The following is a 25546-nucleotide window of genomic DNA, read 5'->3' as shown; positions in this document are numbered from 1 at the left end:
TGACGGCAGTCAAAAAATTCATTTTTTAGTTTTGACTGCCGTCAAAATAGCCCTGAAGAAGCCCTGCAACGTGGGGCGAAACGTTGGCTCATTAAATTAGTATATTTTTACTATTTTAGTTTTTCTTGACCGCACCCGGACCATATTCCTTTAACATTATTTTCATTGGCCAATTATCCTTTCTAGATATTGCCATGAATAATTCAAACCCTTTTTGTATTTAATGGGAGTGTCTGTATTACGTATTAACATCAAGCTTTTCATTAAGATTCACATTATTAATCTAAATAAATTAATACATTGGTACTAGAATATCATAGAGCTAGGGTTTAACCAGCTTTAATCAAATCATGATGATTATGAATTTTGTGGTTCAGTCTCATAAACCACTATTTGACAGAATAAAAGCTTTATCTTGGAATCATTCAATAATCACTTTTATAAAAAATTAAAGCAAATACATGAATCGAATGAAAGCAATACCCTAGTCATGGAAATGTTCACATAAAACTGAACAAGGAAAACAAAAATGTACATTAAAGAATAACCTGAGTATGGTAATAAACAAAATATTAAATCAACTATAGCATAGATTTTTAACTTTACGAAATAATAGTAAGATGTTGAAAACTTATTATGAATAGAGTGATTAATGAAAAAATTATTTTAATACTATCAATAAATATATTTTTTTAGTTAGATAGTACCTTAACAGGGGCAGTTAAGCTAAGAGAGCTTGAGGGAAATAATTTCTTGAGTGAAATCGAGCTTTCAAACGTAGATATAGAACTTATTTTGTGAATAGAAGTTTTCATATGATTTCTAAACAAATTAACAATAGGATTATGAAACTGCATTATGAATATAAATTGGACAACTGGTAAGTACTGAATGAGCAAAATAACCAGCCATAACCTCACATGTTTACTGATTTAGTTTCCACATCTGCTTAAAGATAGCGACATAAACACTAGTATTTAACTCTTAATAGTTTGTCGTTGTATGAAATTTGTGCTCTGGAAAATATTTTAAGACGATTATTTATATTTTTTCATCTTAAATTCACTTGATTTTATACCCTCCGTCAATGGTTTGTGAAAATGTTTCCTTTCTGATCGTATAACATCTGTTGACAGTGACATTCACTGCTGACTCCCCGCCCTGTGGGTACACATTCTTTTAGGAGAAGCTTTTGTGTGTTAATTATTTCCTTAATTGACGTTGAGATTTATATTATTAAGAAAACTTATAGTCTTTACAATGCAGGCGATAAAATGTGTTGTTGTTGGAGACGGGTGAGTTATTTTAGAAAAATAGATAATATTAAGTATGTAGTTTATTGCTCTGGTTAAGGTTAGCTTTTCAATGTTAATACATAGTTGGATTTTTTCAAGTTTCCAAGTATGAGGAATACTATTTAGCTGTTATTATCTGAGGTTTCTGAAAGCTTAGGCATTTGATTAGTTCCAATCTATTTTTTGTGTTCAGTTATTTTCTGTTGTTGTCATTGTGATGTTTATGATCACTATTTTTAATATCATAAAAATAAGGCCTAAGTTTTAATTTTTTTTAAACTTATTTAAACTTTTGCTTTATCTTCATTTTCCAGTGCCGTTGGTAAAACGTGTCTGTTGATAAGTTATACAACAAATGCATTTCCTGGGGAATACATACCCACAGTGTAAGTGAATTATCCATTATCTTAATTCATGCTAATTTAAACAATACCATACCTAATTAGTTTTTTCATCTAAAAATTAGTTAAAACAAATATATTTATTCAGTATTGGTTTTATTATTTCAGTTTTGACAATTACTCGGCCAATGTTATGGTGGATGGTAAACCTATCAATCTAGGCTTATGGGATACAGCTGGTCAAGAAGATTACGACAGATTGAGACCACTGTCATATCCTCAAACTGTAAATTTTTTATGTCTTTTATAAGTTTATTTCTCTATCAATGCAGTTCTTTTCCTAAATTTTATATTTATCTATTTGTTTTAGGATGTATTCTTGATATGCTTTTCATTGGTAAATCCGGCTTCATTTGAAAACGTGAGAGCTAAGGTAAGTCAATTTATAAGAGTTTCTTTTTTAAAGAATCTTTATGGTTATTTGTTTATTATAACATTACATCATTATGAGTGTTAGTGGTTTCAAAATTATATTGTGATTGTACCGGTAACGGCATGGCAAGCAGCAATATATTTTTAAGCTAATATTTCTTTTTAGCAGTTAGTTGTTATTTATGTTTATAAGTAACAGATGTTAGTACAATAGGTTCTGCTTTGTTGGTATTTAAGATTTAACTAGTTACCATGTGTAGAAACCTTGAGATAGGCCAACTATTATCCTATATTGCATTCTTTTATATTTCAGTATCTGTTTCGTTACAAGCTGTTTTGTTGAAATATTAAAGTAAGTGATGGAATGGTTGCTAGATGGTTTACCATCTGTCAATTTCTCGCTATTAGTTTACTTAGCAACTTAACTGGTCAGCTATCTAGGCCTTCATGTTGGCTGTTTTTTTATATTTTTATTTTGAACATAACCATGTAGCCTTCATTTAAAAGCTATAATTCAGATTTACATAAATAGTTTTTGATTTTAAATTCAACCATTACTAGTCCTTTGCTGTAATACAGTAGTGATGTTTATTTCTATTTTCCCATAAACTAACATCAAAAGTCGTTTTTGATAAATTCATAGAGATGTTTTTAATAAATATGACCATTTTACATTATTTTGGTTTTAAATAGTTAAAAACTATGGTCAGCAATCAGCTAACATTTAGTAAAAAAATCTATTAATATCTTGTAATTTAGGAGTAAGCTATATTGATAAAAATGGTTCTACTCAATGTTACATTGCAATAATGGTTCCAGCATTTTATTTTACCTGAATATTGCTGGTTGTATGGCGTAATCATGAAAAAATAATATTAAATAAATTAAATTTTATTGACCCTTTAGTCTTATGGATAAGTGTTTTCCGTAATTACTTAAACATGAATGTTGATTAAACTTTTTGTGGTTGTGGCAAATAATTAAGTAATGAGGAATACAAATCTACATATTTTTTTTTAATTTATCAAATGGGAAGGACATTTGTCTAAAACAAAACACAATGAATATACAGTTCATTGATATAATATTTGGTTAGTCTATAATATTGAAATTCTTATTATAAGCTTGTGAAAATATATTAAATTTCTTTTAATTGAAAAAAAACAAACCTTTAAATGAATCATTTCATCAAATGACTAATGAATGAGTAAATGAGGAAGCACATCATTAACATAGACCTACATTTTTGACATTAATAGACATAATATAAAACAAGATTTTTTGAGGATGGGTATTATGCTTTTGGGATTTCAAATTTTATATATCATAAATTATTTGGTTTAAAAAGAAAAAATGTAAAATAAATGCTTGGTTTTACATCTATTTTATTGGTTCCCTATTAATTAGTAGTAACATTTTGTCATATGTAAATCACTATTTAATTTACATTGCAGTTCCTTTATGCCATTACTTAGTTATGTATGTATTCTACTTAGTTTTGTCCATTAAAGCTGATTTTTAACTTTTAGCTAACCATTTTGGTACTAGTTCATTATGAGATAAAAACTTTCTTTCAAAACAGTTATTAACTATTTATGAAAAAAAATCTTCCTTCCTCTTGATAATATGGTACCAAAATTAACTGTTAATTAAGGGAATTAATTATAAATGGGCTCAGCTGGTTTAGGAATGTGATGCCTCAAATATACATTTGATTAGTCAAAGAGGCAATGAAGGTCCAATGTTTAAGATTGTGACTAGATGTTATCAATTAGAAAAGGGACCTGGTTTTTAATGGATCGTAAATTTTATTTAAAACCTCAGAGGGATTTATAGGTCTGAAATTTTGTTATCAGTTCAATGAGGCATCTAGCCAACTGAACAGTTGATTGGAACAGTTACATAAAAGAAGTATTTGAACATAGTGTAATATATGCGATTTTCAAGTGTATAGAGGACAGTATGTAGTTTAATACAGTTAATAACAGTGAATTATTTAAAAATTAGATTTCACCTTGAATTGGTATGGAGGGGTATGAAGAACCCTAGGTAATAAATAAACATTCATACCTGTTGACCTTTGAACTTGCATCAACCCATCCCTTCTGAACTTTTCATCATATGAGCCATTCTTCAGTATCACAAGTTAGTCGACTCTGAAAAATCTCATGAAAAGTATTAATTGAATTCAATCCTATTAGAGTTTGGAAAAGCCCTTGTCTTTTTTTTTTAAACCAATTAAAAAAAAAATTATAAATTCTTCTTTGCGAAGAAGCCACTTTCTTTGGTTTAATTTTACTAAGCAACTAGGAAAGTCTCTGATGATCATTAATGTGAAGATCATCAAACTTATGAATCTTTTGTCCAGTATGTGAGAGAATCAAATTTATGGAGGCCAAAGAAACTTACGAAGACCACAAATGAAGTTGTATATTGTCAAAAAAAAGTTAGTAACATACCAATTCTCTTCTGCCGATCATCTTCCTGAACAAGTAACATGAAAACAAGATATAGCTTTTTAAATTATAAAAAGGTAGTGTGTTTACTTCAGACCCAAATGTTTTGCAGGGAATATTTAAATTGACTGCTTGTTATCTTTTCCAATTTTGGAGATTAAACAATTTTTATTGATTTTTTACAATTTGATAGTCTATTGGCATTATTTTTTCTATTTGGATTGTCCTACAGACTGTCCCAAAGCTAGTTTTGTTGTAGTGTAGTAACTCTAGTTCATGACACAATCTGTGGACTACGCCCTGTACTAAAGAAAAAGTAATCTTTCGTCAGATGTAACACTATTAACACAAAAGTACTGTGATATAAACTTTTGTAAATAACAAGCAATGTACGCTAATCAATAAACCAAATCTATATACTGTGGTATTGATATTTGATACTGTGTATCACAGCTTATGAAATACCCTTGATTTTAGGTTGATAGTAGGGTTATGTTGTATAATAGGTACCATAAAAAGAAGCTGGTCAAACGATTTTTGCCATATAAAAAATGCAATAAATTATCAATGAGTCAAATGGTTTAAAACAAACAATGCAACTTCTTTTTTAGAGTTTCTATTTTTTAAACTGTTAAAAAATTACTTAATTATTTATTCTTATTTATTTGGTTATACAAATTATTTTATTGAAGTTGATGATTCAACTTTATTTAATAATGATATATTTTTCAGTGGTATCCTGAAGTGAGACATCACTGCCCTTCTACACCTATAATTTTGGTTGGTACTAAGTTAGATCTTAGGGAAGATAAAGAAACAATCGAAAAATTAAAAGAAAAAAAATTGGCACCTATTACCTATCCTCAAGTAAGTGAATATTTTCATAATATTCCTGTTTAATGACCGTTTATTTGAATTTTTCATGAGTTGTGAATTATTAACCAATGAATGGACATATTTGAAATGTTTGGTCAAAGGAATGTGAAATAGATAATCAAAAATTTAATCTTCATATTACTAGTTGGTTTTGGATTTAAATTACTATATCAATATTTCACTCCAATACATCCACTATAATTTATATACATTTTACTCTGTGATATTTGAAGATCTATTAACCTAACCACCCGCATTGCTCTCATCACAGTATCTCAGTGTATTGCACTTTACACTTTGCAGTACCATAACATACACCTGTTCTGGCCGGTATGATAAAATTACTGTATCAGGATTATCACTGTATTACTAATATTGGTACAGTCTTTATGGTAAATTATCCACTGTTGCCTGTATAGCCTTTGTGAGATCTATATCTACTTAGATTGATGTAATTTAAAATAATATTTCTGAGTGCCTTCACTTACTATCCTATCTTTTTATCTTTCTGCAAAAGAAGCTCTAACAGAAGATTAGTAGTTGACCTTAAGTAATTAATTAAAAGAAGATAGTCCAAGTTGCAGTCAAAAAAGGGTACTCTAAAATTGCAGAAAACTTTATTATACAGCAGTATTTCACACTACATTGCAGAGCTTCATCAGAGCTAAATATTTACCCCACATAGAAAATGGTGGGGTTTACCATCACAGGTTAAAATATTAGCCGTTTGGAGCTGAGAGATTTAAGGTGTCACCATAGCAACCTATATTCTGCCATTTCAGCACCATTTCAAATCCCGTCTGGAGATTTGATTTTTATTTTGTGATGGTCTCACAGAATGAAAACTTCACCTCTGGTCACTCATTAAAATAGGTTAGTTACCTTTCGATGACACCTCTCCCTCCTCCATTTGTCAGAAATGACATGGTAGGGAGTTAAAAAAAAAAAGGTTATATTAATGTAAAAACAAGAATAAAAGGAGATTAAAACAGTGATAAACAAAAAAGATCAACTAATGTATAAACAAGAGAAAAAGTATGTACAATCTTAAGTGTTAAATAATAGAATAAACATGAAACATATTGAAGAGTATACAGTTAATTGAGAAATCATGCTGTGAACACAATAAATTATACAATAGGCAGATATGATATAAAGCAGAAAAGAGATACAAAGTATAAATTCTAAATAAATGTAAAAATTCAAGATAAAAACAATAATAAAATTGAAGGCATTCCACCAGATATAGATTAAAACTAGGTAGATGTTACCGAAGGAAAAATAATAATGATTATTTTTCATTATATACTTTTATTAATAATAATAAAAGAATATAATGAGAATAATATAAGAAAATGAGGGGGAGGGGAGAGAATGACTGGTGTAAGGAGATGGATATAAAAAATGAAAGAAAATAATAAAATAGATCGTAGGAATAGTCGTACAGATTAACAAAAAGTTAATTGTGTTTAGGTTGTTTGTAAGTGGGGGAAATAAAGTATTTATCAACTTTATGGTTAACAGGATTCAGTTGAAGATTTTTGTGGATAGATGTGAAAAAGCCCTTTTGGATAATTGACAACTGTGGCATGGATTGAAGATTTATCAAAGTTATACAAATGATTGAGGATGAAAGTGTGGCCAGATAGTTAGGAGTTGAGGGATGGTTTGAGTTGGGAAATGCATGTTTTGAGCTGGCATTGCTTGCTTTCACTCATATATGAATAATTACAATTATTTTGCAATTTAGAGTACCCTTTTTTGAGCAGCTATCCAAACATCTTTCATCATGAAGCCTGTTTGGATAATTGATGTTCAGATAATCAACGCTCTACTGTATCATAGACAGTATGACCGATGACCTAGGAGATACGTCGATTGTTTCCCAGTCTTCTCCACGATAAGATTGCCAAAGTACCTTTTGGCGAAGGTACAGGGACATCTTATGCAGTGTGTTTTGGGCAATAATTTTATTGCATACTTCAATAATTATATTTTATTTTAAAGAATGAATAACTGTCTGACATTCTTACACTGATAATAACCAGTAAAAATAATTGTAATAAATTATTTAATTATGAAGATGGTCAGGGTTGCGGTCAAAAAGGAACAAAAATAGTTAACAACTATTTATTTACCAACGTTTCTTCCCACTTCGTAGAGCTTCAATCAAGGCTAAAAAGATTATTAAAAAACTCAAATAAAATGTACAGATACGAAAAATTTAGACAAATTCGAAACTTTTCTGTCAAAGTCGCCAAAAGAATCAACTTGAACAGATGGGTGGTCACCATCTGGAACTAACAGATGGTTGGTTTTCTTTGGAAACATGAATGGAGATCTGGATTGTTGTTTTATTAATTCATTTTAGTGAAATTATAAATGACATTATTATTTATATTGATAGTCTTAGTGTTGGTACTGTATTCACAGTATGACATTATCATCAGGAAGTTATATCAGTTTATAAAATTGGTTATAACTGTTGAACTTAATTAATTTTTGTAGAAGTTTTTGTATATTAATTTTTTGCTAGTAATTAACAAGGTTATGGTGTGGCACTCATATTAAATGTTATTAATTAAATAAGTTAAATGTTGAGTATATCTTGTTTTTTTTTTTTCTAGGGCTTGGCTATGGCTAAGGAAATAGGTGCTGTAAAGTATTTAGAGTGCAGTGCCTTAACGCAAAAAGGTCTTAAAACCGTTTTTGATGAAGCGATTAGAGCAGTATTATGCCCTATTTTGCCAGCCAAACCACGGAGGAAGTGTGCTCTTCTATAAATTCATTTTTTGAATATGGCACATCTTTAGGTGCAAATTTCACTCTAGATGTGTGGTTATTTTGCCTCTGGTTGCCACGTGGGTAAAATACTCGTTGTAAATAATAACATTTATTATATAAAGTACCTATAACATTTATTATTAAAAGTTCTATTATTGATTTGTTAGAATTTCTTAAAATTTTGTTATATTTATAACAACCTTCTATGTATATAAAGTTTGATGGATTAAGCTTTTCAAACAAGTGCAATAATATTTTTATTGATTTAAATCATTTGATTAACTTGGACTGAAAAGTTTAAAATTTTTAAACTTTTAAATAAGCTGTTTGATTAAACCAACACGAAATTATTATTTTTTTTTTTTTGGATAATTGATTATAAAATTTTGTTGACTAATCCCTTTGTTAAATCAATTTTTTTTATTTTATTATTTTTTTTATTTGTTATCTTTTATTTTCTTGCCAACATTTTACATAGAAAATTTTAATGAATATTGTTAAACTGTTACAACTGTGTTAAAATTATATTTAAAAATTTTAATTAGTATTACTACTTATTAACTGAGGCACAATGCTACTATTTATTGTAAGCATAGAAAGTACTTGTATACAAAAATTCTACATTTTGCGCCCAAGTTGTTTGTTAGGATGTAATTATAGAACAGAGCTTCCATTTATGTAAGTATGGTTATATAAGCATTCTGTGATAACATAAAGTATCATATATATTGAATTTGAATAAGTTCACTTAGTTGGAAGTGTTGAAAGAGAGGATATGGTTCTATGAAGAGTTAAAGAAAATTGATTATCTACAAAATTATCTTAACGCTTATAATTTTCCTTATTTTTTTCTTTAATGTTTCTATGGTAAAGCCTTGAATTTTGTATCCAATATTTAATTATTTTGAATGCCTGGGAGAAAAAAAAAAAAAAAAGAATATGGCATATGTTGTATAAAATACCAATTTTAGCTATGTATATTACATTTTTGTATAATTGTGTTATATTTAACTCTTTTTTTTTTTTTTTTATCAATCGGTAGAGTTTTTTAAGACCTTTTAATTTGTTTTTATTTATACATTTTTGTTTGAAATAGTTGATTCATGATTTAGATTATATGTTTGTTTCAAAAGAAAAAGTCATAGATTAATGTATATTGAACATGTTGTTTATTATAGAAGTGGATGGAATGCTGATGAAATCAATCGTGTTTTTTTCCATTTCCTTTTTCCACTCTTTTTGATTAATAGGAAAACTATTTATATCCATTATATTATATACCATATATTAAATGTTATTAGAAAGATAGTGGAAGGTAAAAAGTATTATTTTTTTATTTAAACACATTTTTCGTAATTATGCCAATTTATCATAATTGACATTAAATAATGTGTGATACATTTGGTACTATCTGATTTATTCTTTTATTTAGTAGTATATGAAAAGTAAAAGATTTTTTATGAATGCTGAAAATAGTAAATTTAATGGATTTTAGGACTCAGCAAATGATCCTGTTGATGACTGTGCTATTTTCTCTGCTATTAATTAAATTTACTAATATCTGTATTACTAAATAAGATTTTATTTTTACCCTAATTCAATATAATTTTCATATCTCAATTTGTTCAATTAATTTGTAGAATGTTTTTATTGATAAGAACTTTCTTTTAAGTCTATTTTTTCTTATCTTGTAAAATGTTGGCATTTCTGAAAATAAAATGTTTAATAGTTAATGTGTTCTATTGAAAACATATTATGTTTCCATTGCTATGAAAAACTTAACTCTTGTTACATAATCACAAATTTCATCTATATTATTTTATTTCTGGAATGTATTATGGAAAAGTTACTTGTTTCATTTTCTTCTCATACATTTTAATTTCCAAAATTAGATGCCTATCTTAGTTACTGCACAAATTGTGAGCAAAGGCTTAATTAATTTATTAAATTCAATGAACTATAGTAGTTTTTTAATTAAGTAAACTAAAAGACTGGCTTATCATGGCTATATCTATATCAAAAAATCATTTAAAATAAACTTGTTACTTAACTGATGGGTTAAGGGTTAAAGTCATTTTGTAAGATTTTGGTTTTATTTTTTTGTCCTGGATTCCATGTTTACTAACTTATGTATTTTTTGCCAGGGGTATTTCCAGCTCTATTAATTAGTGTTTATACCATCATGTCTAAAAATATGCAATTCATTTCATTTCAGTTTCTTAGCTATAAAATTTTGTTTAGCATTTCTGATTTTCCTCACTTTTTAATGGGTGATTGTGTTATTTTACCTTTTATTAGATTTTGCACATTTTCTACTGATGTGGTGGTACATTTTTCTTAATATTTTATCATATATGTTTATTTACCAACTTACCAGAAATTATGAAAATGACTTTTAAAATAATTTTATTATTTTTATTTTGATATGAATGCAATGTCTGCCTTTTATTTGTTAATAAGAGTTGAAAACCTACCTCCAGTTCTTTTAGTTATGAGAATATTTGATATGACCTTGATCAAAGTTATCAGCTAAGTAATTTAAATACTTATACATAGTGAAAAACATTATTCAATACAAGCAAGCTTTTTTTTTCCTTATGAAAAAAAATCAACAAAAGCTGCTTGGCTATAATTGTGAGCTATTATTATGTTTTGCTTTGTATATAAACAAAGATTAAGAGTGAAAAAAAGTTGTTTTATATTTTGTCTTTTTTTCACGCTGTTTGGTTTTAATACAGTCCTTATTACTTAATCCTGTTAGAATTGTATGAGTTGTTAACATCTTTTATGTGCAGGTTTTCAGCACTAATTCTGAAGAAATTAAGAAAATGAGTGTTATGTACATACATAAGTGAATTGCATTATTCTTGTAAGTTATAATGCACTTGACGATCTAATTTTAAAAATAAATAATATATTTTTAAGTATAGAACGATCTATGACTAAGTATTTTATGCATTTCTTATTAGTTGCTGTATATATTATATAATGTTTATTATGATATTTTGAATACAAAACACTGAATAACTGTCTATACATAATAATACAAAACACTGAATAACTTCTGTTAATGACAACTATGTCAAGTGTATAATAGCCATTAATACTGGCAGTGTTCATTGTTTCTGATTAGTGTTAAAAAAACAAAACAATATATATATATATATATATATATTATATATTGTCTTAAAATCGTTATATGAGAAACAACAAATTAGCTTTAGATATTTAAATAATATTTTTTTAAGGTTATGCATGCTCTAAGTATGTATATTTCTTTTTATATCAAAGGGTCATTCCATTTGAAAGTGATAATTTCCTGATGTTCATTCATGATGGCTAATGGTAATATTCGTAAATTTAGTGTTCAATTTCCATGGTGAAAATTGATTTGTTATAATCATTTTCTTTCCTTTTTTTCTTTTTCATTTCATTTCCTCCGATCTGAAATGAATGTTAGTTAATTTATAAATATATGATTTCTGTTATGATTGTATAAAACAATTATGATACAAACCACTGGCTTAGTTGCAGAAAGAAATGAGTTAAAACACAAAATAATGTTAATTAGGTATAAATAATTATTTTCTATTCATGAATATAGTGGAGTACTTATCAGTTTGCTCTATGTTGTTTCTGTTAGCACTTATTAAGTTTCTTTTGTTGCCTTGATTTTGAGACAATTAGTTTCAATATAATTTAACCGATAATTATTTAATGATTTTGTGTTTGTTTATCGGATTTCTATAGCTAGCAAGATTTCTCATAGTGTTATTTATTTGTTTGTGTATGCTTATATATTTACAGATGGATTCGTAATTAATGCTATGGATTTAGAAAATTATTTATGTCTTAAATGTTTCAATGTGATTTTATATTATTATTTGTCTGATTTATTTATTTGTGTTAATAACATATTAAATTACATATATGTTTAGTCTGCAAGTATGGAATTTCCCTTTTATTCATGAATCTCAGAATTATTCTTGATTATGCCTTGAAAAAGTTAATTACCTTAATATATAAGTACATTATAATTATTTTTGTAATATTTTCTTTCTTTCAGTTTAGTATTGTTATTTTTATTGATTTCACTTTATATGTTTTGTTAAGATGTTTTTAATAGTTTTTATACACTTATTCATTTTCTTGTGATGAAAAGTAAAAATTACTAAACATTGATTTGTTTATGCTATTGATGAAGGATAAAACCAATATTTCAACATAGTATTCTTCTCTAATCTTGCTTTTTGTAATTTATCAATTTTAGTTTATGTTTTATATTTAATTATAAACCTACTACAAAGTTATCTTATGGTACATAATTCTTTTGAAAAATATCCATTTCATCACTCTTTTTTTTTGTTTAATGAATATTTTATATAAAGTTGCTGTTGAAGATCTTAAATTAAGCTACAATGATAGTAGAAATGGTAGGTTTGATTTGGTAGTAAATGCTAGTAGTGTTTTTAATCACTTGCATTCATTTGTCGCAGCACTGAATTTTCTTAGTCCAGATCCTCTAAAAATGAAAGAACAGAGTGCCCAAGGATCTGGACTCTCATATTCCTTAATTTACTTACCACTTCAGATATTCTCTTTTTGGGTAGTATTCATTACTAATTTATTTTACTGTTATATTTGAACTAAAGTTAGTTTAAGATATGATGAATGCTTTGATTTGACCGACAATCATACCATTAATGCTTGTGACTCACTTTTTAATCATAAAAAAGTAATCATGACTAATTACTAATTTTTTATTCAGTAATCACAACTATAAAGAAAATATTCTTTTGTTTTTTGTCGTTATTCATGATTAATGTTTTAGTTGTGCTTGGTATAAAATTTAAAATAAAAAACATTTTGATGTGAAAAGCGAAGGACACCCATACCTGGTGATGGTGATATTGAAGTGGTTCTCTCATGTGTGCAGATAGTTGGTAGTAATCGGAGTTCTACCTATCAAGCAAATCTTGAATGTATGACAGAAAATGACCACAGAGACTGCAATAGCTTTTACTACTACCCGCACTGTGTAATTCTTTTTAGTTAGAAAATGTACAATATAAGGTTGTTACCTACATCATTTGTGAAAACCTTAGTTTACTTCACATATTTTTGTTCTCACCAAATGAGGTAATATTATCAGCTGAAAACGTATTGCAGATGTTAGTGAAGTTTTCATGTTGTTTAGGTGTCACAGCTTAAGTTCAATTTATTCTAGCTCATAGCTCTGTGACTAAGGGGGAGTCTTATGTGTGTTGGCACATATTTAGTAGTTCTAATGAATATAAAATACTGGTTAAACTACCATCGGTAATGGTATTGGTATCTGGTGGGAGAACTAGCCAAGTGGGACTCCTGGTCATTTTTTCCAACCGCCGTCCACTCATCAACGTGGGAGTGCAAGATTCATTTTTCAGGACCGTCGAAACATAAATATTAACTGCCTCAGGTGTAAATCGAACTCGCAACGTAAATCGTGCGCTCTGGGACCTACGTTCCAAACTACACGGCCGTCACGTCCTTTGCAACTACCTTACAAACTTTCAATTATTTAATAACACCTAGTTTAGGAAAAACGAAATTAGTTTTAGGCAGCTGCCTCTCCCCTAGAAGTGAAAAAAAATAATTTTTTTTAAAAGTAAAAATTAATTGTAATAACTTAAAAGCACTGGGACAATTATATATAATTTTTCAAAAAATTTTATTTCATTCGCCTTTTACCCTGTGGCGTTTGGACCCTTACCTTCTCGACTTTTATAATATGAGTCATTCTTCAGAATCACAAACATTTCGTGGTGTGTAATATTTGAATCTTACGCTCACTGGAGTATTATTTTTTTCTTAACCCAATTTGATTTATATCTAACTTTTTCTTCGCCTAGTCCCCAACCATTTAAAATATTTAATTTAATTAAACAACGAGGAAACTCTCTTTTCCTTCATTGATTCCTGTATTTCCAAATTTATGTGAGTTAAGGTTGCATTTGGTTGGCATTTTCGTTGAGTTGTTATCTACTCGATTGCTTTGAGTGTCGAAAATCGTGTACAAATATTGAATAACTTTTACTGTTATAATGAATAAAGCGATTTGCATAAATCTTATCATTATTTTTTTAGCCTTTCAGTTACAATTATAGATGCCAAAAATAGCAGATGTAATTTCTTTATCCGCACTTACATAAATCCTCAATTATTCTCCTACTTGTTCAATGATATCAATAAAATATAAGTAAGCAATGCGTTTATTTAAGACTCACACGTAAAATTTCATCCAGAAAATGCAGGCATTATGCAAAATGCAGGCCTTAAATTTAATCCTTAAAAAAATTTAAATAACGAATACAGTACCCTTGTAATGCATATATTACAAAAGCGACTTCATTCAGTATGTGACGCATCTATCGATCGGGCTGTCTCTTTTGTATCAAGTTTACATAGAATGTTTGGACAAGTACAGGCACGGAAGAAATTCCTCTGAGTCACAGTTCAATCATTAACTTTTTTCTGAAAGTGTTTAAGGATAACCTTGAAATTTTCACAGCTGTTTTTCAGGTTCTAATTATGTGTCCTGGTTTAACACTGATGTCACTTCTCAATATTCCTCAATGTAAAACTTACTTTTCAGGTATACCTCTGTATCATGTTTTTTCTTCAATCAAACTAGGAAATTAATTAAATTAGGGATTTATTCGGGACAGAAATTAGTTCTGAGGGTCTCCCAATAATTTTACCAATTATTTCTTTTAAATAATTCCATATCCTTACTAAATACACCTGTGTTAGTGAAGTATTGAACGGTTTAGGTCAAATAGCGTGTTGACAGTTGTCTATCTCTGTCAGTGTAATTTAGTTTTACTTTCAGGAAAAAAAAAATATGTTTCTTATAAGCTAAAAAAAATACAACTATAAATGTTTGTTATGCAAATTAAAACTGCTTCGACTCAGTGGTTATTCCGTTTGAGAACTTAATGAAAGAAAAATATAATTAATTCATAATATTAAAATGAAATCGGTTTTATTAATTTGTTTCACTATCTGCCCTTCACTATATTACAATTTTTTTATTTTATTCTTATGTCCTGTCTTAAGATCAAAAATTGAAAAACAATCAATTTTATTTGTACTATATGTTTATATTATAAATATATTTATGTAATTAATACTTAATTTTTTTTTCTGGACGTTTCGGTGATACTGCACTCTCTCTTCAGTATTTGATCTGTCCCAGGATTAATTTTAAATATGTAACTGGCATTGAAAATTTTAAAGGAAATGATTTGAAGGATCAAAGATCATAATAATAAATAAAATTAAGCGCTATTGTGTTTTGATTTTTGACCTAATTGGAAATCAATAGAAAAATCATTCCTTCATTCAGAAAGATGCAACACGCACTGGTTGAGCACTACATCACCTGAGCTTGCAAAAGGTGAAAAAAGAGCTGAATGCACGTTGAAAAGAGTACTTACTACCTCTTATCAGTTTTTCAGGAGCACACATTTTTTCATGCCCCAATTTCTCGCTCTAGCTTTATTAACTTTTTGGTCCTGTTCTACGCTACAAACACTGTGTTAAATTGTATTCTGTTAGTATTGTGATATTTAATTGTTAAAGTTAATTATATTGAACAATATAACTCATATACCGTCTTCCTGAACCATCTCATTGTTTATTTATTTGTTTTTTCTTTCTTAGTAGATAATATTTGTCAAGTATCTGGCTTTACTCCTAAGCATGAAGGTTGTACCTTATGTAAAAATAACCGAAAATAACTAATAAAATAAGACTTATTTTGAAAAAAAACTTTAAAACTAAGGAAATTGGCAGTAGTATCATAGTTTCCTGTAACTGTCAGAGGTTTTTGAACTCCTTTTAGGCTTACAATAGCTGTAAAGCTTAAGAAAGATTTTTATAATAAACCTTTAATAGTAATAATATTATAGGAACACTAGATACATTTGAAGCTATTTAGTCATAATATAAAACAATCTTTTATCACAAATATTGTTTATTTCATGCATTTTCACCTTGCTTCCACTATGTTGTATATTACATATCTACCTTTTTGTATCTACCTGTATGGTAGTATTATCCTTATTATTGTTTAGTATGTTTATTTTAAAAATTCATAGTTACATAATTACATTACAGTCTTATTTGTAATACTAATACGTTTTAAAAATTATTCTTATATAAGTTTAATCAATGATTCCATTTTATTTTTATGAACCTCCTCAACATTAAGTTACAAACGTTTTGATAATATGATAAAAACGTCCTTAATCCTATGTGATGTAAAAAAAATCAAATTATACTGAAAATAACAGTCTAACTTTATATCACAGCAACTGATCTATACAAGTAATTATAGTTAAAATAAATCCAGAAGGTGATATTTAAATTTTTTAAAATCAACAAAACATCCCTCACATGAAATTGATAGTATATCTCCAGGTTTTCAATATTATAACTTATTAGTTCTATAAAGTTTTTAACATTGAAAACATACAGGGATTATCGAAAACCTGTAGATTGGAATATTTTCAGCCAGCACTTGAGTCCTATTATTGCTAGCTTGGTGTCTTAGTTTTTACTTTCCTCGTTATCTTCGGCTTGGGGATTGGATGTTGGAGTGAACACTTGTGGCTAAGCTGTGTCCACCTCTCCTTGACCCGGTGCAGTAACCTCTCCCTGTAGCGGAAGGCAGTCCTGTCGACCACTGAGGCCGATTTGATACAATCGTCGCCACCGAATTCGCAGACCCGGTAATGGTTGAGGATCGCGGCGTCTGATGGCACATTGACGGTGCCGTGGCCGGGGACGAACTCCCATACGAAGTGGTTACCAGCTTCGATCACATACTCTGGCCGGCAGATGTACTTTGACCTCTGCTTGTGAGGGTGCAGTTTCGCCCTCCTTCTTGTTTTCGTCAAGGATATGAGGCTGTTTTCGAAAGGATCTTCAGTAAGAGATTCGTCATCCGGCCATTGCAGGTAAAAAAACGCGTTTTGGAAGGAGTAGGAACCTGTTGATTTCGTATTCAGTCGTGTACCCATCCACCTGTTGGAATAAAGACTAAATTGATTTCCTTGAAAAAAAAATGATAATATTGTTTAAAAGTACTAGCTTAGAATGTATAAGGATCATTCCTTATGATGGAATAGATATTTCCTGAAAATATGTATCAGACGAAAAACTGTGGGTTGCCAAATATTTTTTTTATTTCAAAATCATTTGTTTTTAGATCAGAGTTTCAGCAACTATGCCCTATGAAATAAGTTACAGGTTTTTTTTTTTTTTAATTTCGAGTCATTATGTTGTATTTTCAATACTTGTTCAAAAGGAGAAAAGATTGATTACAAATTGAATATTTTCTGTTTTTAAAAAAATAATCTAAAATATGATTTAAAAAGACTATGATCGCTCTCAAAAAATATAACTGATTACTGGCAAACCTGAAATTTCAGACCATCTGGAATAATTATTAGTTATATCATTTATATTTTTTAACCGAAGCCATACTAGGTCCTTTACTTTGAATATTCAAAATGACCAGCAGTTTTATGTAAAATTTCTTAAGCTTTCAAGCTTTCATTGGGCTACATAAATTTATTTTCATATGAACATAATTTTATAGGCGAGATGTCAGGTATTCGTATACTTTTTTTAGAAACGGTTACTCTAGAATCGTGTAGCTGACTATTTGAATGTTCCCCAACCCGTGAATATTCAATGTTGAAAGTTTTAAATTAACAATCTATATGAACAGATGAACCAAGGCCTTTGTTAAGCTGTGTGGTTTGGCGGAGTATGGAATCCACTTACTCCATGAACTGCTGAATAGTGTCATTGTGCCTCGGCATCACGATTTCATCCAAGTCCAACAGGGCCACGTGACTGAATTTGTACATGCTCCTGTACAGACAGTCGTTCAAAGCTGCGAAGAGACCTTCTGTTCGGATCTCTCTCTGCGAAGCCATGTCCAGTCTCCAGGGCAATACAGTCACCTTCCCTATAATACAAGTAAAATGTACATTGATATTTTTAATATGTTATCCACTGCACCATTAATTAAGCGATTATTAATGAGGGAAGTGTAGAAATATTTAAAAATTAGTATTTTTTAGAAACGTATCGTTCCTGTGTTCATTTATTTTCTATGAATCTAAGAATGTTTTAAATACAATAATTTATGTCAATTTCACGGCTGTCCCTGTATAGTGATCATACGATTAATCACTAGAAAACTCATCAGGTACTCCATGTCATGACAATCAATCTTTCAAACATATATGCCTACAAATACGAGATCTCACCAATCGATGGCCTAGAGTATCATAATATTAACAACATCGCAACATGAATTCTGCTCTTTTGGATGTTCACACAATTCACGTCATGAATAATGAAATTATCCTGAATAAATCAATACTTAAGAATAAGATAACAATAAAAATACCTCTACAAAAGTACGAGCCATTGTTTGATTATTTTTTTTTTTAATGATAATATTTATTTATTGATAAATATTATAATCTACCACAACTTGAGCAATGAGTAATAGTGATAAATGACATTCATACCAAAGTTATAAAGCAAATAATTAGAATAAAAAAATTAAAAAAGTATATATTATTAATGATAATGAAATCTCTAAATACATATAAACCGAAAGATAAATAAAATTAATATAGTCAAACTAACAAGTAGAAAAGAAAATAAGTAAAATTTTGAACTAATATAACAAATAAAAACACTAGTCGCATTTACACTGGTATGGGCATATTTATAAATAATTTGCAACTTTATAAATAAAGTTTGCCAAATCTCGTACGGAAGTCATCTCGATTATATGATTTTTATTTGATGATCTTACTTAGCAATTGGTCAGTAAATCTTTGAAAAAATCATCTGAAGAATTCTTAGAAAAACTCTTGGCTCCATTTTGTTATTCATTATCAGTGACATTAGCAAAGAAGGAGGGGTGTACTTATCACTACGTGCCCACAACTGGCTTCATGCCTATCCAGCTGCCTTCGGTTAGGCTGGGAAATTATTTAATCTACCATTGGGTAAAGAACAGCACTATAAATCTTTCTTTGCTATTTATCTCGTCTTCACAAAGCTCATTCTCTGCTTTCCTGATTCTACCGGTAGGAAGTAAACGACTCTTATCTTTATTATAATTATGACAGAAGCCTCATTAATTGATTCATCAAAATCTTCTATTAAATGAGTAATTTAATTGATTTATTTTAATATAAAAATGTTTTACTTCCAAATTTACTATAACAAAATTATTATTTTACATAATTACGGATGTCAATCCTCACAATCAATGAATATTTGGTTACATATTACTAAAATTATATTCAATATTCGAATTTGCCGAAATGATGTGTGATCACAGTAAGAAAAATTTAAATGGAAAACCTACGCAAATGAAAGGCGCTGGTAGGTTTTTCATTTATTACGGGGCTTTTATTCTGTAATTTATTGCATGTAGTATACATTGATGGATATTAATTAACGGCCCTGAAGTGCATTCCTAAATTGTTTTCAATAACATCCTAACAGGTACTTTTTACCCCCTAACCACCCCTCTTGCCACGTGGCTGGAACTCAATAACCCTGGAAGCCATTAGGGATTAGGCAGCGCCGTGTACAAAACGAGCGCCAACTCCGAGCCCTCTTGGGGCTCCACTTTTAAGTTCCTGTTTACTAAGGGGCTGAACGCTATAATACCCCCTTTATCTAATGTGATTAGGAAATAATTTGTTCCCCTAAGTCTTCACGTCTTCGTTCTACATTGAAAATTTGAATCGCTGGATATAATTGAATTTAATTTTATGGTATATATAAATGCATCAGCATTTGTTAATTGGTTAATTGTTTCAAGCTAACAAAATTAATTGCTGTTTAGAGGAAGATTTTTTGAAAATTAGATATATGAACCCTGTCATACACACAAACAGACCATTTCACGAGACTTGGTTATTTGGATTTAAAACGCCTATTTATGTCGAAACTGGTATTCTAAGTTAATTTGATAGTTTTAAAATTATTTCTATTTACTTTTTTCTCACTTGTACTATTATTTTATAACCGAAATAAATGATAAAATTAGAAGCCTTAAATAGGAATCTATGTTATACCTGTATTATTCATGTCGTCTGCACAAGTGTGAAACCATGTTAAGTCCAAAACGGTTCGATTTAGGCCGGTAGTCGTCCAAGAGCTTAGCATAGTTCACATGGCGTACTGAGGTGAACTTAGTTCGCGGTCAACGCAACAATCAGCAAAAACCCAAGCAGCTATGTGAGCTATGCTAAGCTAACCTCAACCTGCCTAAGGAATTGTAAATTACTAATCACTAAATTTAGTGAGAGTAATTGGAATTTTATGTAAACAATTGATTTTTAATTTGTCCATTTGATAGTATATCTCTTGCTAATACAACCATTTGAAAAAGATCATCTCAATATTACGAAAATTTAATTATTAATGGTTTTTGTTGAAAAGTTGATATTTCACTTTTTTGCCGATGATAAGTCCTTTTATCAAATTTTATATTGGTTCAGATAATATATTCTAACTTTAACAGGTTATAGAATTATATTGGGACGTACAATAGCTACAATATTACTTTAAATAGTTTAGTGAATGGAAGTCATAAAAATTAAGTACTGTTTCTAAAACTAGTTTAATTATTTGTTTTATTTTCATCTTAAATTTAAAATGTCACTTATCGAAAATCCTTATCTAAGCCATGCTTCATATCTTGACAAGTTTTATTAATGCTTTATTATTGCCAGGGCCGTCTTTAACCACGTGGGGATCATCAGCATTTTCAGATAAGGGGCCAATAATAGACCTCACTTTCTGAACAACAATGGGGTATTAACGGAAATAAATTAACTGTGTACTAGTTAAAGCCATTACTTTATTTAATATTTGAAATATAACAACTATTAAAATAAAATATTGGAAGATCGTTATTTGAATGTGTGTAATTAATATGGCGAAATTGGAGAAAGACCTGCGGTCAGAAAGAAACTTAAAATTTACAAATCTATTTTTTGTAATATCTATCGTTTTACCCCAATGTGCTATAAAATGTAAAAATATTAAATCAAAATAAGCAGAGGAAATTTAAGAAAGTAGAAATTAGATGTACAAAAATTACTATAAATAAAAATGAAATACAGTAATTAATATTAGACATGGAATGAAAGTTTTAGCTGTTACTGTCAAGTAGACGAGGTAAGAAATTCCTTTTCACGGTAGTTATTTCAGAAGTATTGTACTTTGCTCGTCTCAAAATTGCCTTGAATTGTTTCGGACTGATAATTATGTTGTTGGTGTCTCGGGCCGATTCATGTATGGGAGTTGGTCTTTTGTGGGCTCTTCGATATCCCGCCGATAATGCTGTGAAATGCTAGAAACTCGGCCAGTTCAGGTAGCGTCAAAAGGCGATCTCCGTTGTGTCGGTGGACGTTCGAGGAATTCATCGTGGCAGAATGTAATTCAAAGCGAGCTTCCAGAACTTTCGGTAATCACCATGAATTGCTCACAGTCGGTCGTGCCATGTGACTGTCTTTCATTGCCACTTGAGATTTCTGATCTAAGTGGTAAGTGAGTTCAGGGCCGCTTGATCGCTGGTTTTATGTTACGATAGTACCTACACTTTATTGTCAGCGTATTGTCAATGAGAATTTGACGTGGTGCAATATGCAGTGGTGGTGTCCGGTGATGGGGGAGGGATGCCGCTACTAGCGTTACGTGGTGAATGTAACTGCTTACTTTAGAGATAGTGCGATGAGGGGAAGGGGGCAGGCTGCACCCAAAGGCAAAGCTCTTCTCTATACACATCTCAGCCCATCTCCTGATAGTTGAACCTCGTTGGCTTCGAATCAAATCTTCTGCCGTGAACCTCGTTCAGGGCTGGTCGATGATCCAACGAGTTGAAGTCTGTAACAGAGCAGCCGATGATACGGTGTGGCTGTCGCGAGGAAGAGGTCGATATTGGACGTAGAGCCTGTTCCGTAGTAACAAAAAGTGTGAGTAAATGAGTGGACAATTGTGAAGGCTGTTCTGACTAGCTCCCTTAGAGTAGGTAGGCTGGCCAGGAGCACCCGAGCAGTGACATGGCTCGTTTTGGCGGCTCTGGTCTTCATCAGGAGGTATAATTTTCTTCAACTTTGTGCCGTGCCTCACCGACATGAGTAAACCTCAAAGGGAGTCATGAATATCATTGTCGGAGAGAGATCAGTTTTTGTGACAGCAGGAGCTGTTTTCTGAAGCCGTTGGATGTCTATAAACTGTAAACCTCGGGTCAAACTATTTATTTTTGGATATTTTGGGTCCATCTTTGTTGAATAGCATTTGAACGTCCGATCGCCGCATTCGAAAAAAGTTGGTGTAACCAACGTCATTTCGGTATTCCAAATTCAACGGGTCTGCTTCATCCAAAATTAAATCTTTCATTAATTCGCTAGCCCTGTACAGCTGCCGTCTTCTCCTAAGGCTCGGGTGAATCCAAAATCTTCTTTGACGTCTTTTTGGAGGCTGATTTAAAGCGAGTATCACCACAGCCGTGGCTGACATAGCGACGTCATAGTCGGTAATCATTTTGAAAACACTTTAATACTTTAAGGACACTATAAAATAACTTCTAAACAGTACTTTTCAATGAAGTCACTAGTCTTGGTGTTGAAACTAAAATAATAATAAAATAAGGTAGAAATAACCCGGTCGGCTTCGTTTCGGTGTGGACGTCGTGCCGGCCCAAACGTGCCCGAACGGCTTAGCACGCCCGGGTCAGCCCGCCCGGCCTACCGCGGCATAGTGTGGACCCTGGTTAATAGCACGGAAGCTGCCTTAACATCGCTAATCGGAACGGAAATGTCGAAATGTTTAATTACTTATTTCGGAGCGTTCTCGAGGTCTTCGAAGCAAATGAATGGTAACGTCATGAATTACTTCTTCAAAGTTCATTTCCATAAGCAAATCTCTTTCTATGGCCATCTGTGATAAATTGCTCAATATATCTTGAAGCCGTTGTACCTCTCAGTTGATTCAAATTGAACGATCTCTGGAGTTAGTAGACCCTTGGAAACGCGGGACCCTGGGCCTTAAATGTAAAGCTTTGCTGTTAAATTAGAACGCGATTCTTTGCCAAATGAGCTCCACCTTGCTCAGATGCCATTTGTGATTTAAAATTTGGCACAGGCTCCTCTGGGTTTGCTAATAGGAATTCGCATGGATGGGTTCATTTTCATTAGTGTGTATTTATGTTTTGCTTATTTTTGTTTGGAAAAGAAGTTTTGTGGCAATATTTTTTTTATTTTAGGACACATCAAAATAATTAAATCGTTTATTGGCTAACGAAATATACATAACTATTCATCGAACCTGAAAGGAGTCTTTTCTTTAGACAATTCTGGGTTTGATGATAGAAAAGGCGTGACATCACACTTACTTATTAAACAGTTAAAAACTTTTTATATTAATCTTAACTCAACAACACAACGAATGCCCTTTTGAACAAAGGCTTCCAAACTTACCATTGGCTTGAGCAATTAAAAAGACTGAACTAGGAAATTTTAAAATTCGTGAAATTTCATTCATTTTCGTTTTCCAGATGATCGTAAAAACAGTCATAGGACAAAGAAACATAAGTCTCCAAATCTGGTCACTTTAAAGTTATCTATCTCATTTATAGGTGTACATTCAATTATTTAGCACAGATTATATGCCAAAATACGTTTTTGACAAAAAGAATTTTGTAGATCAGATATTTAACTTTACCAACCATATATGTGTTAAGATCGTGAAAAAGTTAATTTTTTTATTTGAAGATTTATTGAGAATAATTCACCGCTCTTCGTATAGTTTTTTCTACAAGATCAGTTATAAATTACTAAATCATCATTAAAAATCAATGATTTTTACTTACGTGGCTCTTATCGTTCAAGTAGAAAAATACAAATTCGACCCTTTTTTACTTCTATATTATAGTGGACGTTTCGAGCTAATATTAGCTCATTTTAAACTATTATTATCCTTCATGTTTTTCATATCCACAACCCGTCATTTCGAACAGCATAGGTAATTTGTATATTTGATTTTTACACACTTCTTATCCAACATTTGATTTTTATAACATTATCGTATTTAATGTGTGTTTCTTCTCCCAAGGTTGAGTTTATTCTAGAAACTTCCCCTGTAAGAAAGAATTTAAGCGACAAAGAAGAGTGAATTAGATCTTGAAAAAATATTTTTATTGATATAACCCTATACAGCGGGAAGAAACTCATAAAGACAAAAAAAAATTGATACAAGAACACGCTGTGAATTCCAAATCATGACTTGTGTATCGACGGGGTACTTCCATGTGCATATATTGTATACTCGGCCAGCTGACATCCCATAGCTTACAGACCGTAACTTACCATTCTCTTCACAAGTGATGAATCTTCTCTAAAATTTGAAAATAAAAAGAAAGTTGTGATTATATGTTCTGACTTTGAATTATTCAGAATAATCTAGTTAGTTTGGGGTGTGTACAAGAAAAAATAAAATAAAATAATGCCATTAGAATAATAAAATACATTAACTTATTGAAGGGAATGACTAGATGGATAAAAATTGATATATGATTTGTAACATTAAAAACCGGAATACTAATTGAAAATTATCTTAAAGTACACATTTAGTAATTGTATTTTATTCTATAATAACCGCTTTTATAAACACCGCATCGTCAGAAATGCAAATAATAACTTCCAAATTCTTAGATGCTTTCCAACCGGTATGAGATGTTGTAAATGTCACGAATATTTCTCAAACTCCAAACTTGTTTAATTACTCCCATCCCCTGGTTCGTTCCCGCATAAAGTTCCTTTTAATATGGTGCCCATATCCCGAAGGCGGATATATCATCTTCAAACCAACTTTAGCCGTCTTGAAAATTAAATGGTTGATACCTTGTAGTTTGGAGATTGTTTTTAAAATGCTATATCAGCATTTTAACTTTAGAAAGCAAACAAAAATAATTTTTTCAAATAAATGAAATAATTTAATTTGACCGAAAATAAGCAAGGAGGGCGTTAGAATTAGCATAAGACAGAAAATGAACGAATGAGTGTAGTTTTTTACAATGAGGTGCTTATGCTGACCGTAGGTACAGTAGGGGTATTCATGATGTGTTAAATGTAAAATGTTTTACCACGTTAAATGTTATAGGTATAGGATTGTGAGTAGCCCTATTTAAAGTCATGTTAAATGATAAATGCATAAGAGCTCCTAGCGGATTTTCTGAGAAGCTTGTTTTATTACCTTTCCTTCCAAT

At 30.3% G+C, this 25546-nt stretch overlaps 3 protein-coding genes across 8 annotated transcripts in view; 1 reads left to right on the top strand and 2 right to left on the bottom strand.

The window, feature by feature from the left end:
* Window positions 1–929, bottom strand: part of LOC106684614 (large ribosomal subunit protein mL62) — a 7091-nt gene extending 6162 nt beyond the window's left edge. Inside the window, exon 1 of the mRNA XM_014426799.2 lies at window positions 708–929. Within this exon, the coding sequence (XP_014282285.1) occupies window positions 708–857 (150 nt within the window). The 5' untranslated portion in view covers window positions 858–929. The remainder of the gene's footprint in view (window positions 1–707) is intronic.
* A 125-nt stretch (window positions 930–1054) lies between these two features.
* On the top strand, window positions 1055–11207 carry LOC106684616 (ras-related protein Rac1). The gene is made up of 6 exons (XM_014426800.3): window positions 1055–1295; window positions 1610–1681; window positions 1805–1922; window positions 2007–2069; window positions 5257–5391; window positions 8028–11207. The coding sequence occupies exons 1-6, from the start codon at window positions 1261–1263 to the stop codon at window positions 8181–8183; spliced, it is 579 nt and encodes a 192-aa protein (XP_014282286.1). The 5' UTR covers window positions 1055–1260; the 3' UTR covers window positions 8184–11207.
* A 4976-nt stretch (window positions 11208–16183) lies between these two features.
* LOC106684629 (beta-1,4-galactosyltransferase galt-1) overlaps window positions 16184–25546 on the bottom strand; it is a 70049-nt gene continuing 60686 nt past the window's right edge. For all 6 annotated transcript variants that reach the window (XM_014426819.2, XM_014426820.2, XM_014426823.3 and 3 more), the window contains 2 exons: window positions 18019–18205; window positions 16184–17253 (listed from right to left, as the gene is read on the bottom strand). In XM_014426819.2, the coding sequence (XP_014282305.1) occupies window positions 16764–17253; window positions 18019–18205 (677 nt within the window). In that variant the 3' untranslated portion in view covers window positions 16184–16763. The remainder of the gene's footprint in view (window positions 17254–18018; window positions 18206–25546) is intronic.

Source organism: Halyomorpha halys, unplaced genomic scaffold (genome assembly GCF_000696795.3).
Source record: "Halyomorpha halys isolate HHAL.00 unplaced genomic scaffold, Hhal_1.1 Scaffold595.1, whole genome shotgun sequence".
NCBI classification, from domain to species: Eukaryota; Metazoa; Arthropoda; class Insecta; order Hemiptera; family Pentatomidae; genus Halyomorpha; species Halyomorpha halys.
Note: the sequence above shows the minus strand (reverse complement) of the source record. Positions and strands in the feature narration are given on the sequence as shown.